Source organism: Mytilus edulis, chromosome 1 (genome assembly GCF_963676685.1).
Source record: "Mytilus edulis chromosome 1, xbMytEdul2.2, whole genome shotgun sequence".
Taxonomy (NCBI): Eukaryota; Metazoa; Mollusca; class Bivalvia; order Mytilida; family Mytilidae; genus Mytilus; species Mytilus edulis.
The window spans coordinates 14,373,070-14,388,942 of NC_092344.1; the positions used below are offsets into that span (position 1 = coordinate 14,373,070).

The following is a 15,873-nucleotide window of genomic DNA, read 5'->3' on the forward strand; positions in this document are numbered from 1 at the left end:
GTACTGATACGTTACATTTTTGAAATATCAGTGACATTAAAATAACATTGAAATGACGTGCATTTCAAATTATAATGTGTACATGACAAAATAATCATTCTCAAAATACATTGACAGAAGCGAAACAGAAGAAAGCTAAGTGAGTACAAATTAGATGCCTAACAATTGCACTATTTGTAATTTTCTTGAATTCACATCTTCCAAAGAACCTTCATTTAACAAACTATAATTTAGTTCTCTACGCTTATTTTAAGACACAATTTTAAACCTTCACTCACTTAATTTTACCTATTATGTCTGTTTGGTTTTTTTTCACACTGTGTTGTCAATATAATTCAGTTGTATGTGACTGTCATACAAAAAGGAGGTTTCGCTAGCTTTAAAACCAGGTTCAATCCATCATTTTCTACTTAACTTAGAAAATGCGTGTATTAAGTCAGAAGTATGACAGTTGTTATCTATTCGTTCGATGCGTATGAGCTTTTAATTTTGAATTGATGAAACCTACAACTTGACACTCTGATCGTTAAAACGTCAAAGACAAATTCACGTACTGAAAAGTAGTAAATTCACGAAAATACTGAACTCCGAGGAAAATTCAATAAAGAAAGTCCATAAACAAATTGCAAAATCAGAAACCCAAACGCACCAAACGAACGGATAACAACTGAAAGTATACACCAGTTATTCTGGATTGTCACTTCCTTCATTTGTCATACAAGACACTTCTAACCGATTTTTTTCAGCAAAATTTCTAGATTAAGATACCGATTTTGTGTAATTAACTCCTAAAAGTTTGCACATCCATTGGAGTTAAATATGCACCTATTATTTAAAAATTAATTTAAGAATTGTTTCCATCTCTTATTTTCAAATGTTAAAATGTTTGTGATATGTCGTTCTTCATAGTTTATTTAAAAAATCAAAATGTTCTCTGTAGTTGATACGTGTATATACCATTAAATAATATTAATTAAAGATATTACTCGTTTTTACTCAATAAAAGTTCAATTTCACTTCAAGAATTCGATTTGTATGTCCTGTATACAGAATATAATCCCCGCCATATTGTTTTCAACAAAGAGTTTGCATACAAGATATATAAATCGATTTTCTTACGATTGTGTGTACTTTTATTAACTATGAACGCCTTAAACCTTATAATTGTATGCTGCTACACTAATTTAAAACAGTATAACACCATACAAAATCTTGTTATCAGGATATATCAGTTTGTTTTGGAGAAATTTCGTTGTTCTTGTATTAGAGGTCGGTCATTTAAAGACGTATCAACCGTATCATATACGTTGACGTATCCGCATCTGCAGATATACCAATACACAGTATGTGATCCCGAAAATTTAATTTTATGTACTTTCAATAATGCAAATGGGCGACTGATTAATTTCTAAAGCAGAAATTTACAAAACAATAGGAAATTTCGAGTTTTTGTGGAATATGTAACCCGACTTTTAAAGATATTCCGGATAGTTTGAACAGTTTACAGGCATGAAAAGAGTGAATACGGTAAAATCAATCGTTTGTTTATGAACTTTTGCTCACGTAGAACCAAATTGTTATTTGACAAATAGAGTGATACTCAGTACTTTTCTATTACCTTTTATCATAACATCGCTAATGAACAATATTCAAAGTTCCTTACATATATAAGTGGTACATTTGATTTTTTTTGGTGTTTATTCATGTAAGATCTTGAAATATTTTTTAACTAGATTATACACCTTATCGCTAATCCCGGCTGACCCGGCCGTTTGCACTTTTCCATTGTGGCGTCAGATATTTTGTTTTATGACGTCAACATTTTACGGGAACCTGTTTGATATCCAGCAATGGCGGACAAATAGCGATAAGGTGTATTAAACTAAGGATCGACATTCGTGTACCTACATTGCCTTCTTTTAACGAAATGTAAAAGTAGTTGATAGAACCCCTTATATTTTTTTACAAAAAACCACTTTCATAAATATTGAAACTGTATGTTTGGTTGTTTCGAAGAGATTTCAATTAGTTTTTTTAAATGAAGCATGGTCTTATTATAAGCTCGGGATCACATAATATTTTTCGATATATTTGCAGATGCGGATACGTCAACGTATACGATACGGTTGATACGTTTGTAAATGACCGACCTCTATTTCTCGGGAAATTGTGGTACCCCATCTATTGTTGAATAAGAGTTGTGTGCAACCCCAAAAATTGAACCAGTTTTCATTTCCTTTTGCATTACATTTTTACCAGAATGCTTTTGAAAAAACATTTAATGAATATGTCAACGTTATTGGAGATAATTTGTTCTAGGGTTCGATATGTTAGGAGATACATTTCCGTCGCCAAGATTCCATAGTTCGGGAATATTGTTATTTTACTTTTTCCTTTGTAAAAAGCTTGGGTTTTTTTTGTGTTTGAATAGAGAAATATTGTTATAAAATAAGGTTGAACAATTCCTGAATGAGATGCGTCATCGAGTATCCAGGATAATTGTGATTTTTTTTAAATCATGATTTATAATTGAATTATCAGGTTATAACTATATACAATTAAAATGTACTGTTTACTTAATCAATTATTCTAAATTCACCAAAGCAGACACATATCATACATGTATAATTGGTCTCTGACCATAGTATTACTATTTTTATAAAAGAATAAACAAGAAAGGTAAAAATGATGGGGGAGGAAAAGGTCAAAATGGCGGTGGTGGTGGAAAGGACAAAAATGGTGGAGGCGGAAAGGGCAAAAATGGTGGAGGCGGAAAGGGTCGAAAGGGTTCCAAAGGAGGGAAGGGGAAATTAACGAAGGAAGAAAAACAAAGACTGAAGGCAGGAAAAAGAAATGCTGACAGTGACAGTGATTTTAGCTATCGAAGCGTTGTCAGTGCTGGCGGCACACGTCACGTGAGACGTCGACGTAAAAGAGCAGACGGCACATACAGTGACAGTGATTCATACCATAGCAGTCAGGACGAAGATGGCGCAGAACGACGACGCCAACGTCGTAAAGAAAGAGGAGATCTCGATACAGAAACAGGAGATAGTTCTAACCCTAATACCAGCAATGGAAGTCGAGATCATCACCATGATGGAGACAGTGATTATAGTTACGCAAGTGAAGTTAGCGAAGGTGGTACGAGATACGAAGTCAAACGCAAACGACTTCGAGATGAAGATGGAAATATTATTGGTTATGGTGAAAAAGAAGCAGCTGGTGATAATCTCAGTGATACAGAATCTGTAAAAACAAGACGAGGTGTACTATTTTTAATATATTAGATTTTATTATTATTAAATCATTATTTTCCTTTATAAAAAATTATGTAGCTTTTATGGTTGATAGATAACTGCTGGCATATGGTCGTGTTAATTAAATTCTTTCAAGATGGAAAACATTCAAAAGCGTTTTGTTTTTTTTAATTCAATTTTAAACCATCGACCTTAATGTATTGGTTTTATTGTATTATTTTCCAATATTGGCCTTTTTTGTCCGGATGGACAGTGATGTTGAGATCAGTTAACATTGGAGCCTTTACAATTTGTAATTAAACAAAACAATAAAGGAGAGGTGTAAGGTTTTATCAGTTGCATCGATAAATTAACTAATTACAAGAGATATAAATGTCGTAATATTGAGAATACTTCCAATATTGACCGATTCGACAATCCCCGGCAATACGAACCAATACTTTATCTATATATGTATTTTGTCGATGACTTTTGTATTTTTTCTCTACCAAGCTGATTTTTATTATATGATTCTTTATTTTAATTTCAGGATCAATGGATGGAAGGTGAGTCAACTAATAATTACGTTAATCAGGCTACTTGTGTCGAAGGGTCTTGTTATATTTTTTAAATATTTTTCTAAATTTAATCTTGAAATTTATGTATTTTTTTCATTTTTACTTTTCAAAAATGATGCAAAATTCGGTTTCAAGCCTTCCAAGAATTATTTGTTTTTTTTAAACACGCCCATCTTTCTTTCCCACCTTCATCTTTATGTAGAGCAAAACGCAATGAATGATGTACAATCTATGATAAATTGGGGAAACACCACTCAGTTCAAAAACACTGTATATAGAATTCAGTTTTACTTTTTCATTCCTATAAGTATTATTCGGTAATTTGATAATTGACGGGGTATTATTCAATCAGTTGCGTTATTTAAATGAAACATTTTAAGGCTCATGAAAATTCAATATACAATGTTACATGTTTAAGAAGACTTCGCATGTTACTCTGATTATTTGAACTATAAAATGATAAAGTAAGTGCATTGCATTTCTCTAAATAAAAAAATAAAAACATTAATTTAAGATGCACATTTATAGATAATAAACTTATCTTAATTGTCTATTATGGCATTCAATTATGTGGCAGGTTTAATGAGTACTAAATGAGAAAATCCTAAAATGGTTAATTTTTATTTCTTTAAGTTTTGTGAAAGATCGGATCAATGTTGAAGATGTGCTTGGTCCACAAGTGATTGAACACAAGGAAAATAATGGAATGAAAGATAGTTTAGACTGGCCAGGTATAGTTGATAAATTGTTTGAATAAAAAATCCTAGTTTAGTAAATAATCAACTTAAGGACGTTATCTAGCATTGGCATTGCTAGGGAAGAGTAGGCGTGATACGTTATAGATATCATAATTTGTGCTGTTAATGACGACATTGCTAATTTGTATGACATTTTGTTAATGTTAAAAAATCACATGTAAAGTAAAGGTTAGGGATTGTAAGTGCATCAAAAACCTACTTGGCTGGCTGAATCATTGTGTAAATACTCAATGTACATTATATTGTATATATTCAGCACTGAGGTTGTATTCTAATAAACTGTTTATGTATTTATTCATTCTTGTAAGTATTTACTGAAATGTCCTAAATTTTTCTTCTTTAGAAAATTATCTTGAACGTATTCCTTCTGGGTTTAGTGATGCAACAACCGATGACGATGATGTTGATTTATCTAAGATGACAGAAGAAGAAAAGGAAGAGTATTTTAAGAATAAAGAGGAGCGTAGAAAGGAAAGAGAAGCCAGGAGAAGGGCTAAATACGGAGATAAATACGATGAAATAATGAAGAAAAAGCAGGAGTAAGTAATTTTAGTAATGAACGATGTCTTACTTTTATATCCTGGTCATCGTTTGTTTTAGCAATATTTTGTATCATTGTTATATAAGTGGGAAGTCTGGCTAGCCATGAAACCTGGTTCAACACACATTATTTTCTTAAAACGTCCTGTAACAAGTCAGGAATATGGCAGTTATCAAATAGTTCGCTTCTATGTATGTTGGCGTTTATTTTTGTTGCCCTTAAATATTTCTGATGTTCCTCTGATAGTTGATGTGTTTGCCTCGGTTTTAGTTTGTAACCCAGATTTGTTTTCTTTCTAATCACTTATTACTTTTGAATAGCAGTATACAACTGTTCCCTGTTGTGTGCAACCTATTATTTAATGAAAGTGTAAAAAAAGGATTTGCTGTGATTCCTTCTGTTTTTGTTATGCTTGATTTGTGTATTCATATGGTTTTGCGGTATTTGACCATCGCTAACTACTATTGCCTCTTTTTTTCATTTCAAAAATTTTAAACTATTATACATGTATAAGAATATAGAAAATATGATGGGTTATCAATTTCAGAAAAAAAGAAAGAGAAAAGAAAGAACAAGAACAAGAACAGTCAAATGAAGATAAAGAAAAAAGAGACCAAAAAGAAAAGGATGACAAAACAAGTGGAAGGAAATCATCACTCAGAAAGTTTTCTGATTCTCTTGGTAAAGGAAAGGAACCGGCTAAAAGTATGGTTACATATGAAAAAGGACCACCAAGAGAAACAGGCGGAAAGGAAACATTTGATAGCAGAGAACACGGTCTTGCACACGATTCGTAAGTCTTTCACAATACTTAAGAATATTCATATTTAAAATATTTTTATTTTACATTAAACAATGTATGAATTTCTTATCATAAAACATAAAATTTGAAAACTGACGATACAGTGAAAATATCTGAGATTTTGAAGTAATCTATAATAAAGAAGATGGTGCCAAATATCGGTTATTCTACTCTGTATCAATTTAATGGCTCTTCTTAATTTTGTCCTTCCCATTTGTTGAAATGCACCTTATTTCATACGCAAAGTACTATTTTAAGCAGCTCATCTTTACCATAGGAACCATACTCCTTGCTTTCGTCTGATCAATGAATTTGTCAGACGTTATCTTTCTTTGAGCAACTTCAACATTTGGCATATGAGCAGATAAGGCAACTAGGAGCTTCTTGTTATAATTCATTCATATGTGTGTTTAGTTCATAAAGAGAATATGCAGTGAATTCGACTTTTCAATTTGAAAATAATCAAGGCGATCAGTGAAGTTTTAGCTTTTCTTGTTGTTGGACCACATTGTAGACATTGTAACATTTTATGGATGTCTCTATGAATAAAAAAAGAGGTAAGATGTGTTGCAACGTTTTAAATTTTATATTCTTTTGATTTGATATTGTAATAAACTGTTCGTTGTGTTTTGCTTTGCAGATGGGGTAAAAAGGACAGGACAGATATGAGCCTTCGAAGAGGTAAGAAATTCATAAATAATTCCCAGTAGTAATTTAAATCCCAAGAATAATCCATAGAACTATTTTTTCAATAGAAAAAAATACATTAATAAAAAAAATGTTTTTTTTCCTATATTTCCAAAACTAGTGCTCATTTTCCAGGATTCATTTCCAGATCAAATGGAAAATACCTTTATGCCATATCAAAGGAAATTAAATGGAAGCCGTATAAGTAAGTTTGTCCGTAGCTCTTTTGTAGAACTTTACAAGAAACGTGCAATCAATTTATTTAAATGCCAAAGCTGTATGAATATTTCAAATTTTGCAGAGTAATATGACTGAAAGGGGTCTGAGAAATATCCGAATCCACTTTAGGTAATTATTACTGGAGGGAGTTGAAACCTTATAGAATGATGTGTTTCGTCGTTGTTTTACTCTTAGGAATAAGTTACCTTAGCTGTATTTGAGAAAACCTTTTTGGTACATAAGGTCCTTAATGCTCTCATAGTTTATACTCTTTTTATCATTTTTTTATTTGAACGTCACTTATTAGTCTTTTGTAGACAGAACGCGTGCCTGGCTTACAAAATGTAATTATGGTATCTATAATGATTGTATTTATACAGACTTAGAAGCATATTCTAAATTTAATGTAACTGTTAATATATGTCTGTCGTTTTTTCGTAAATAGGTAGCAGTGATGCAGATTTTGTTCCCAATAAACTAAGAAGGGAAACTACAATGTTGAAGAAGCTGCCAACTATTCCACAAGGAAAGATAGCTGATGGTAGATATATTAATAAACTTATGTTTCAAGTCAGGTCCTTTTTAAAGCCGACTATTATACTTTATGTTGTTTTATTTTCTCTTTTTGAAGGCTTCAATTCACTTGTTCTGTCTCAACAACGAGCTTGTTTAGACACTTGGTCTGTTGTTGAACACCCTATGACGATGTCTTTTTTGTCTTTTGCTTTTTATGTCGCTTGGTTGATATCTCATACACGAACACATCTATTCTTTTAAAAATTTTTAATAAAACTTATATATCTAGTGATGAATGCTGCCGTTAATATATCTGTACTTTTATAAATGGGAAGTGTTTAAAATTAGTGAAATTTCAAATGATTTTGATCGTTGGAAACATGTTGTACATACCAAGTTTGGAAACAACCATGCGTTTGTTGCCTTTTTATTTATTTTGTTGCATATCATGAACTGAAGCAAAACTCCCATCTAAATAAGATTATCCTAGCTATAGAGACCTCTTAATAATCACACCAGAATATGTTATGAGCATTGTCATTGGCATTTCTTTTTTGTGTATTTTCAGCTACAAAGAAGAAGAGGGTAACTATTACCATTATTCATCATCTAGTATTCGATAAAGTAACCTATTTATTTAAAGAAACATTTTATATTCCTTGTTCTGTTTTTCAATAGTGCATAATAATCAATCTAATATTTATGGTCAGAGAAGGAAATATGGCAAAGAGGTAACGAGTTGTTTAAAGATATAAAACTCATTTGTTTGAAAATATTGTGAATATTGAATTCTGAAATTAGCGACTATAAGTCTACCCACGGTTTAGATTAACATAGCTGTAATTAGCAAAACCTTTCACAATTTTAGTTTGAAACTTTTTTTTATTTCAAGCATGTCATATCGATGCGCAGACTTTTTTCACATTGTCAAGAATAACTCAAAATAAACTTTATATTTTAATGATAAGTCATTTATCGTTGTAGCCTGGCATGGACGAAAGAGATTCATCCCAATGTAAGCATTAATTATGATAATAATATTGGTCAAATAACAACAATTAAGTTAAAACTATAATATATATTAAACGCCTTTTAGTATGTCTCCTCCATGAAAAGAACCCATCACTGCAGTATTCTAAGTCGGCTCTCAAATGAAGTTATGGATAATCTACTAATTATAGAGAAGTTACTTAATGTGTAAATGACAAGTAGCAGGAATTTGTGATTATGTGTTCTGATTTCAGGACATATTATGTTATATTGCTGTGTTTTTTGTACACTTTTTTAACGTATAATTAAAAAACAAACAAACAAAAAATAAAATAGAGTACAGATATGTAGAAGTTAAAGTTAATTTGTGTACAGTTGTCTATGAATTTAACATTTCTATAAATAACTATACAGTTTACAAACTAAGTTTGTCAATTTAGTGTTATACTTAACATTGCCATTAAAGCGGGAGGTTTGGCTAGCCACAAAACCATGTTCAACCCAATTTATTATCTTAAAATGTCATGTAACAACTCAGGAAAATTGCAATTGTTATCGTAAAGTTCGTTTCTGTGTGTGTTGCATTGTCGTTTGGTTTTTTGTTGCACTTTAGTGTTTCTGTTGTTTCGTTGTTTTCCTCTTATCTTCGATATGTTTCCCTCAGTTTTAGTTTGTAACCCGGATTTTGTTTCTCTCAATCGATTGATTACTTTCGAACAGCGGTATACTACTGTTGCCAATATAAAACATCTTGTTTACTTCAGATGAGGGTGATGACGACGATGACAGTTTGAAAAGAAGAAATAAAGGCGATGAAGGTATATATATATATATATATACTAACAAATATTTAAAACTACTGTCATACAAGTGGGTGCTTTAGTTAGCTATAAAACCAGATTTTACTTACCATTTTTTTCTGAAATGCCTGTTCAAGTAAAAAACATGACAGTTGTTTTCCTTTTGTTACGTTAGTTGATTGCAAGTCAGAGGCTCGATTTTGTCAGCTTCATTGGTCTTTTTTTTTTCGCTTTTTGTATATTCAGAAGCACAAAATATTTCTATAATTTTATTTGTGTTGTTGAGATTATTTGTTACCACTTTAAAAAAAAAATTAAAATGTTTAATTTTTTAAATTGAAGAAAAATCAAAGTGGGAGTCGGTATTAGAGATGGGAGCGGACGGAAAACTGCGACTAAAGAAACAAATGATAGACTTAAAGGACTTTGATGATGAAACATTGCGAAGACTTGGAATTGATCCTACACTTACTGCTAAAGAAATTGCACGGAAATTAAAAGTAAGCTTACTAGAAGACTACTTATGAACTTGTTTGTTAGCTATCCTTAAAAAAGTTATTAGAAGACTAAAATCTGCTATTGTCATTTCGGAGCCTTTTATAACTGACTATGCGGTATGGGCTTTGCTCATTGTTGAAGGTCATGCGATGACCTATAATTGTTAATTTCTGTGTCGTTTGGTCTCTTGTGCAGAGTTTTCTTATTGTCAATCATACTACATCTTCTTTTTTTATATTAAACAAGTACACACCCGTGATATCGCGGGTCCGTGACTTTAATAATTAAAGTATATAACTATGCCTAAGCCTTATTTTAGTAATTATTATTAGTCATGTCGATTATAAGATACATAGTTTTCTCTGCTTTCAAATCTTTCTGTTTGAACCCGTCGACCTGGAACTTATCAATTATTGGTAATATTAATTATTTGGAAAACAAAAAGTCCTGGCTATCCAGGAATGGAGTATTTTTTAATCAACAGCAATGTCCTATATTAGTTATCTTAGAAAGTCTTGCTGATTGCTGAATAAAACTACAATAGGAAACAATTTGACAATGATTGAATTTAGTAGTGTCAGCCCTTTGATTATGACCCGTGTATATAGCAAAATCCTAAATACACCGTTTGGTGGTGCGCCTGTCAAATGCGGAACGTACAGATAGGGTAATAGCTAACAGGTGAATATACTATTGATATCGGTATCGGATTCGACCCGGAACTTGTTAATTATTGGCAATATTAATTATGTGGAAAACAAAAGGGTCTGGAGTGGTGTAATTTTTAATCTACACCATTGTCCTATATTAGTTATATATAGAGTTGAATTCTTTGATTTGTCGTTTTTACCCGATGACGGCTGACAAATTGGACCTCGTAATTTTAGTATTATAGATGCAAACAAATTTTTACAGGCTCTTTTTGGCAATGATATAAGAATCAAAGAGGGGAGCTTTTTTATTGGAACAAAACATGCTGATGACTTTGGAGATATGGATGATGACGAACTAGCTAAGCAAGAGGACTTAGATGTATCTACATGTAAGATTACTTTATCATACACATTTCTTTTTGAATTCCTTTTTTTATTATCATACATTTGTATTTCAGATGTCAGAATGATTTCAAATGAATTACAATTTCGAGATTTATCCTTAAGTTATTTGGTCAAAATGCAAATCAAGAAGAGCCAGAAAACACCGAAAAGAGAGGTCATAGATACACAAGAGAAATTCAAACTCAGCATGGCAAAACAAATGCAAACCTTCTAAATACAAAATCAAAAGTAAACAACATTCAGCATAGAAAACTAAAGACTGAGAAACACGAACCCTTCCAAAAACCGGAGCTGATTCTGTTACCATGGGGTAATTCATTAGACAAATATGGTCAGCTGTATTGCATTATGTGAAATTATTTTAACCTAACAAGTTTGGAATCATATTTCCTTTGTGTTGCAGTAAATGGTCAAAGAAGAATAAATATACTGATGAAGCGAGGAGGCTCTGCATTACGACGCCATATGCTGAGAATAATAGCCGAATGTCGACTTCATGAAAGTGCATATAAATCTGCAAGTATTGATGAGCAAGGTATTAAACAGATAACAATTTAGGATAGAAAATTAAAAACATGATTGACAATATGATACACTTATTGTTGGGCAATTTTAAACACTTCTAGAAGTTTGTTAATAAAGAAGGATCATCTTATAATTAGTTTTAAGATTAAAAAATCATCTGATGACGTACTTATTTAAATCTACACACTCAAAGAAACTAAATTTCAATTTGCTTTCATGCGCATTTTGTCTCCTGTGTTTATCAGGTGATATATATAATCAACATAATGAGACAGTCAAATCAAATACGAGGCATTTAAGAAGGTAGACCTATAATTTCACATCTCGTCCGTATTTATATATAAGAACTAAAGAAATAAAATTGAATTCCTATTATTGTTGACGATTCCCAATATATGTCGTAAGTGGCTCAAGCTTAAGAAATCATCTGTTGTATTCCATAGCTAAAGTGCTTATCGAACACTCGTGTATATAACAATGATAAAACAACACAAGTGTTTTTTTCTTCAGAATACTGGTCATACATATATGTGATAAAACCTTAAAGGTAACATCCCAATTGAAGTTTGGGAATGTTTTGCTATCACTGGCAACGTTTTATGAACGCAAGACTAATATGTAGTTATCGAATAAGAATTAAAATTGGAATAAAGTTTAACAAATAAAAATGATGGATACAACCGACGGATATGTTACTTATTACACCTGGTCATTACCATAAAAGGGTAGGTTAAATGTCTGCTCTAAAGAAGATAGCGCAAAACCATCTGGTTGATCCAAAGGAATTGGATGGATATGCACAGGCTTTTTGTTGTGCATCCTTGTATAAAAGATTTAGAATCCTACGACCAGTTTGGGATATAAAGAAAGTTGAAGGATATGGTAAAGCTTTTGTTGCATGTGTATTTGAGGATTAATAGATTTCCTAGAGCATTACCGAACTGTTGATCCAAAGATAGTTGTTGGATATACTCAAGCTTTTGTTGTTTATTTTTAGGATCTATAGATTTCCTAGCGCATTACCGACTTGTTGATCCAAAGAAAGTTGATGGATATGCTAAAGCTTTTGTTGTTGAAGACACTGATTTTGATACATTTATTGATTATAATGTAATTATATATATTAAAAAGTTAAAAAAACTAAAATACTAAAACTCCAAGGAACATTCAGAACGGAAATTCTAAAAAGCTAAAACACATCAAACAACGAATGGATTACAACTGTCATATTCCTAACTTGGTACAGGCATTTTCTTATGTAGAAGATGATGGATTAAACCTGGTTTTATAGCTAGCTAAACCACTCACTTTTATGACAGTCGCATAAAATTCAATTATATTGACAACGATGTGTGAACAAAACAAGTAGACATAATTGGTAAAAAATGTCATAAAAAGGGAATACAGCATTATCTATTTTAATGCAGTAAACCAACTACTACTGGAAAAAGTAGGGTACTCAAATTTAAAGCAACTAGTGCAGTACACAAATTCCCGATGAGCCACATACTTGAGTTTTTATTAAGTTAAAAGAAGGAATATAGGTTCAAATGATAATTTGATAAAAAAAAAATACATTCGCAACAAGAAAGATACCATGGCAAAAAGTTTTTAAGAATGAAAACTTATAAAATTTACAAAACTAAAATTACAATATATATGCACATGCATACAAAAATGAATTTATTTGATTCATTTAGAGGCGACGAATGAGCTTGAATGATGGGTATACTTATTTGTTAAACTATATCAATCATCACATTATAACTCTATACATATTTCAGAACACAAAATCTGCTCTTGATGGTATTGAATCAATACAACACATGACGACTAAACAAATGGAATATGTCTTTCGGGTAAGTCGTCTTATGCATTTTTCAAGCGTTTGTTTTGAACATATATTTTTTAAACTTTCAAATTGGATGGAAAATAATGAAACATTGTAAAATTATATTTTTTTTAGCCTAAGTATAAGCGAGACCAGGCCTAGCGGTTATGTTACAATTATCAAAGTAAGAGGTTCAGAATTCAACCAAACGGTGTTTTGGCCGCATTTTTTTACTCCTAAAACAGAGTTATTTTATGAACTTTGTACTTGTTTGGCTTTATAAATATTTTGATATGAGCGTCACTGATGAGTCTTATGTAGACGAAACGCGCGTCTGACGTACTAAATTATAATCCTGGTACCTTTGATAACTATTCATATATAACTGACGAACTGCATCTACCAGTCTGTATAGAATATGACTTTTTGCTACTACGAAAACAGTGCCATATGGATTTTTCAGTACATTTGAAAAAGAAAATTTCACTTTATAAATCATATAGGTGTTGAAAAGAAAGCGCTTTTCAGGATTATCTAACCAGGAACACTCAAACCCCAAAAAATGAAAATGTCTAAATCTGCGAAGTGCCGTATGACAAAAACGGACTAAAGAGGAGTAACTTCTGATTTAAAAAATAAAGTCTTTTATTTATCCAAATAAAACTTGATAAATCGTTCGTGGAGTGTGTTCCATTGTTCAAAATGTAAATTTGTACTCTGTTGTTATATTGTATATATTTGCAGAGCTTCGTTTATACTATGATATAATTCGATTAAGAAATAATTATGAAATGTATTCATATCTCTCTCCAGGTTTTAAATATTGATGAAGCTACTCGTGTTACATTTAGAATGTTCGCAGTACTCACAGCATTATGCGAAAGAGTTTCAACAATGGAGTAAGTTATAGCACTCGTTTTCTGTTAAAGTGCACATTATAAACACATGTATAAGACAATTAATTTTCACCATGATGTTGGCATCTACAGTTTTCAAAAGATATTTCACTTTTTTTTTTAAATATTCCTGGAATTATAAAAATGCTTTTAATTTCTTTCAACCAATTTGTAAATCAAATATGTTCATTAAAAGAATGGGGGGGGGGACGTTTAAAAAAAATCAATTATGCTCAAATATGAAAAAATCAAAAATCAAAACTTAAACGCAAAAGTGGTGTTGACTCTGATAGCTGATAATTGATATGTGTAAGTTTCAAAATCGAGTGTTGTTCGATACAAGTTCTTACTGTTTAACCAGAAACGCTATTTGAAGCAAATATAAAAGTTGACTTATTACAAAAACATGTACAACAGCTTTCTTAACCAAAAATATATCGATACATAAATTCTCTGTTTGATATTCAAATTACATTAATTGTAACTTAATTTTGTTTTTTATATATATATTTTTATATATATATATTTTGAAATTTATGCATAATTATAATCATGTTTTCCAGTCTTAATCTGGATTTATTAATTTCAGCGATTTAAGCCGCCAATTACTAGAAATATGTAATCTTTTGGACATAGAGCGGAAGTTAGATTTATATAAAGCTATGTTCTACACCAATGTACCCACGTATCGGGACAGTAATTATGTAACGGAAGAGTCTTTGAAGATTGAGTTGATGGCCGGTGGTCTTAACTGGTCGCAACAAGAGTATGTTATGGAGAAAATGGAACCTAACACTTTTGGCGAGGTAATGCTAGCATGAATGTGATAACACTAAATTACAATTAGTCATGTTAAATCTATGTGGTATACAGCAGGTCAGTAGAGTTGGTTGCATTTACTAGATATTGCTTTTGAATAAATTATGTGTGAGAACTTGTATATCCGTGTTTAAATGTCGAATTGTTAGAACCGTAAAACTCAACACACTTTAAACAGAATATATGTAAAGGCAATCATTGATTCTGATTAACCAATATCTTAGAAATCTTCTTTGAAACTACAAAGCGAAGTATCCTGAAACTTTACAAGATGAATGATTTGGTGAATATCTACAAACGAGGCTAGTTAAATGATAATCAGATGGCAAATGTGGTGACATTGATAGCTTAAAGTTACAATTCAATGAGATTAGAAATCAATTCTTTATCGCCAATCATATGAGAAATCAATTCTTAATCGTTTTATTGGAATTTTCGCTAATATTATCCAAAACTTGAATAAATAATGTATAAAAGTTCCAATGACTGGAATGAGGACAGAGTTGATGTATAGAAAGTCCTTCAAAACACTTTATTTTGATTCTGATCTTAAAACATGGCTATAGTAGATACTATTTATTTCTGATTGATCAATTTTTAAAATAAATATTTTTAAGGTGATCGATGATTGATGAAAAAAACAAGTCGAAATGTTACTTTGGTTGTGTTTCATTTTAACTAAAGTACTCCAGTTGAGTGATTCAGATTCCATGGAGTATCTAGTTGTAATTTAAAGTTTAATTCAACTTAACAAATACAAGCAGTTTTTACCTTGTTTATATTGCAGATCTCGTTTTTGGACTACATGTGTTATATACCTTTGTTTTTGTCGATGCACGATAACATTTGCGACAATCCTTTGGACATGTCAAATCAGAAATACCAACTGCCTCCTCGTCGTAGACCTCCTTCTGTTCAGAGGGACATGAATCCTTTATCTCAGCCACTTAGTAAACAGTCTGCATTTTTGCTCAGGAAACAAGCTGTTGATTTCGAAGAAGGGACGGCTAATCCTGATCATTATACGAAGGAATACGTGCAACGGGTCAATAAATATGCACAGTAAGTATTCATTAAACTTTTCATTTAGATATATAATGAATATAAGGAATAGTG

The 15,873-nt window shown here is 31.4% G+C and overlaps 2 protein-coding genes across 2 annotated transcripts in view; both read left to right on the forward strand.

Annotated features, from left to right (window-relative positions):
• LOC139524699 (uncharacterized) overlaps positions 1 to 15,873 on the forward strand; it is an 18,143-nt gene continuing 2,270 nt past the window's right edge. The window contains exons 1-19 of the mRNA XM_071319713.1: positions 1 to 139; positions 2,666 to 3,267; positions 3,790 to 3,805; positions 4,451 to 4,548; positions 4,919 to 5,114; positions 5,664 to 5,909; positions 6,559 to 6,599; positions 7,270 to 7,365; positions 7,909 to 7,925; positions 8,325 to 8,355; positions 9,095 to 9,148; positions 9,473 to 9,630; positions 10,544 to 10,670; positions 11,090 to 11,221; positions 12,209 to 12,321; positions 12,996 to 13,070; positions 13,856 to 13,941; positions 14,528 to 14,744; positions 15,545 to 15,819. Coding sequence (XP_071175814.1) covers positions 3,795 to 3,805; positions 4,451 to 4,548; positions 4,919 to 5,114; positions 5,664 to 5,909; positions 6,559 to 6,599; positions 7,270 to 7,365; positions 7,909 to 7,925; positions 8,325 to 8,355; positions 9,095 to 9,148; positions 9,473 to 9,630; positions 10,544 to 10,670; positions 11,090 to 11,221; positions 12,209 to 12,321; positions 12,996 to 13,070; positions 13,856 to 13,941; positions 14,528 to 14,744; positions 15,545 to 15,819 — 1,973 coding nt within the window. The 5' untranslated portion in view covers positions 1 to 139; positions 2,666 to 3,267; positions 3,790 to 3,794. The remainder of the gene's footprint in view (positions 140 to 2,665; positions 3,268 to 3,789; positions 3,806 to 4,450; positions 4,549 to 4,918; positions 5,115 to 5,663; positions 5,910 to 6,558; positions 6,600 to 7,269; positions 7,366 to 7,908; positions 7,926 to 8,324; positions 8,356 to 9,094; positions 9,149 to 9,472; positions 9,631 to 10,543; positions 10,671 to 11,089; positions 11,222 to 12,208; positions 12,322 to 12,995; positions 13,071 to 13,855; positions 13,942 to 14,527; positions 14,745 to 15,544; positions 15,820 to 15,873) is intronic.
• LOC139505540 (U1 small nuclear ribonucleoprotein 70 kDa-like) lies at positions 423 to 3,290 on the forward strand. Its single transcript, XM_071296259.1, has 2 exons — positions 423 to 442; positions 2,666 to 3,290. The coding sequence occupies exons 1-2, from the start codon at positions 423 to 425 to the stop codon at positions 3,288 to 3,290; spliced, it is 645 nt and encodes a 214-aa protein (XP_071152360.1).

Coding starts and splice junctions, on each gene's coding strand:
- LOC139505540 (XM_071296259.1), top strand. CDS start 423: ATGCGTGTATTAAGTCAGAA. Junction 443..2,665: donor ATGCGTGTATTAAGTCAGAA/GTATGACAGTTG, acceptor TTTTTATAAAAG/AATAAACAAGAAAGGTAAAA.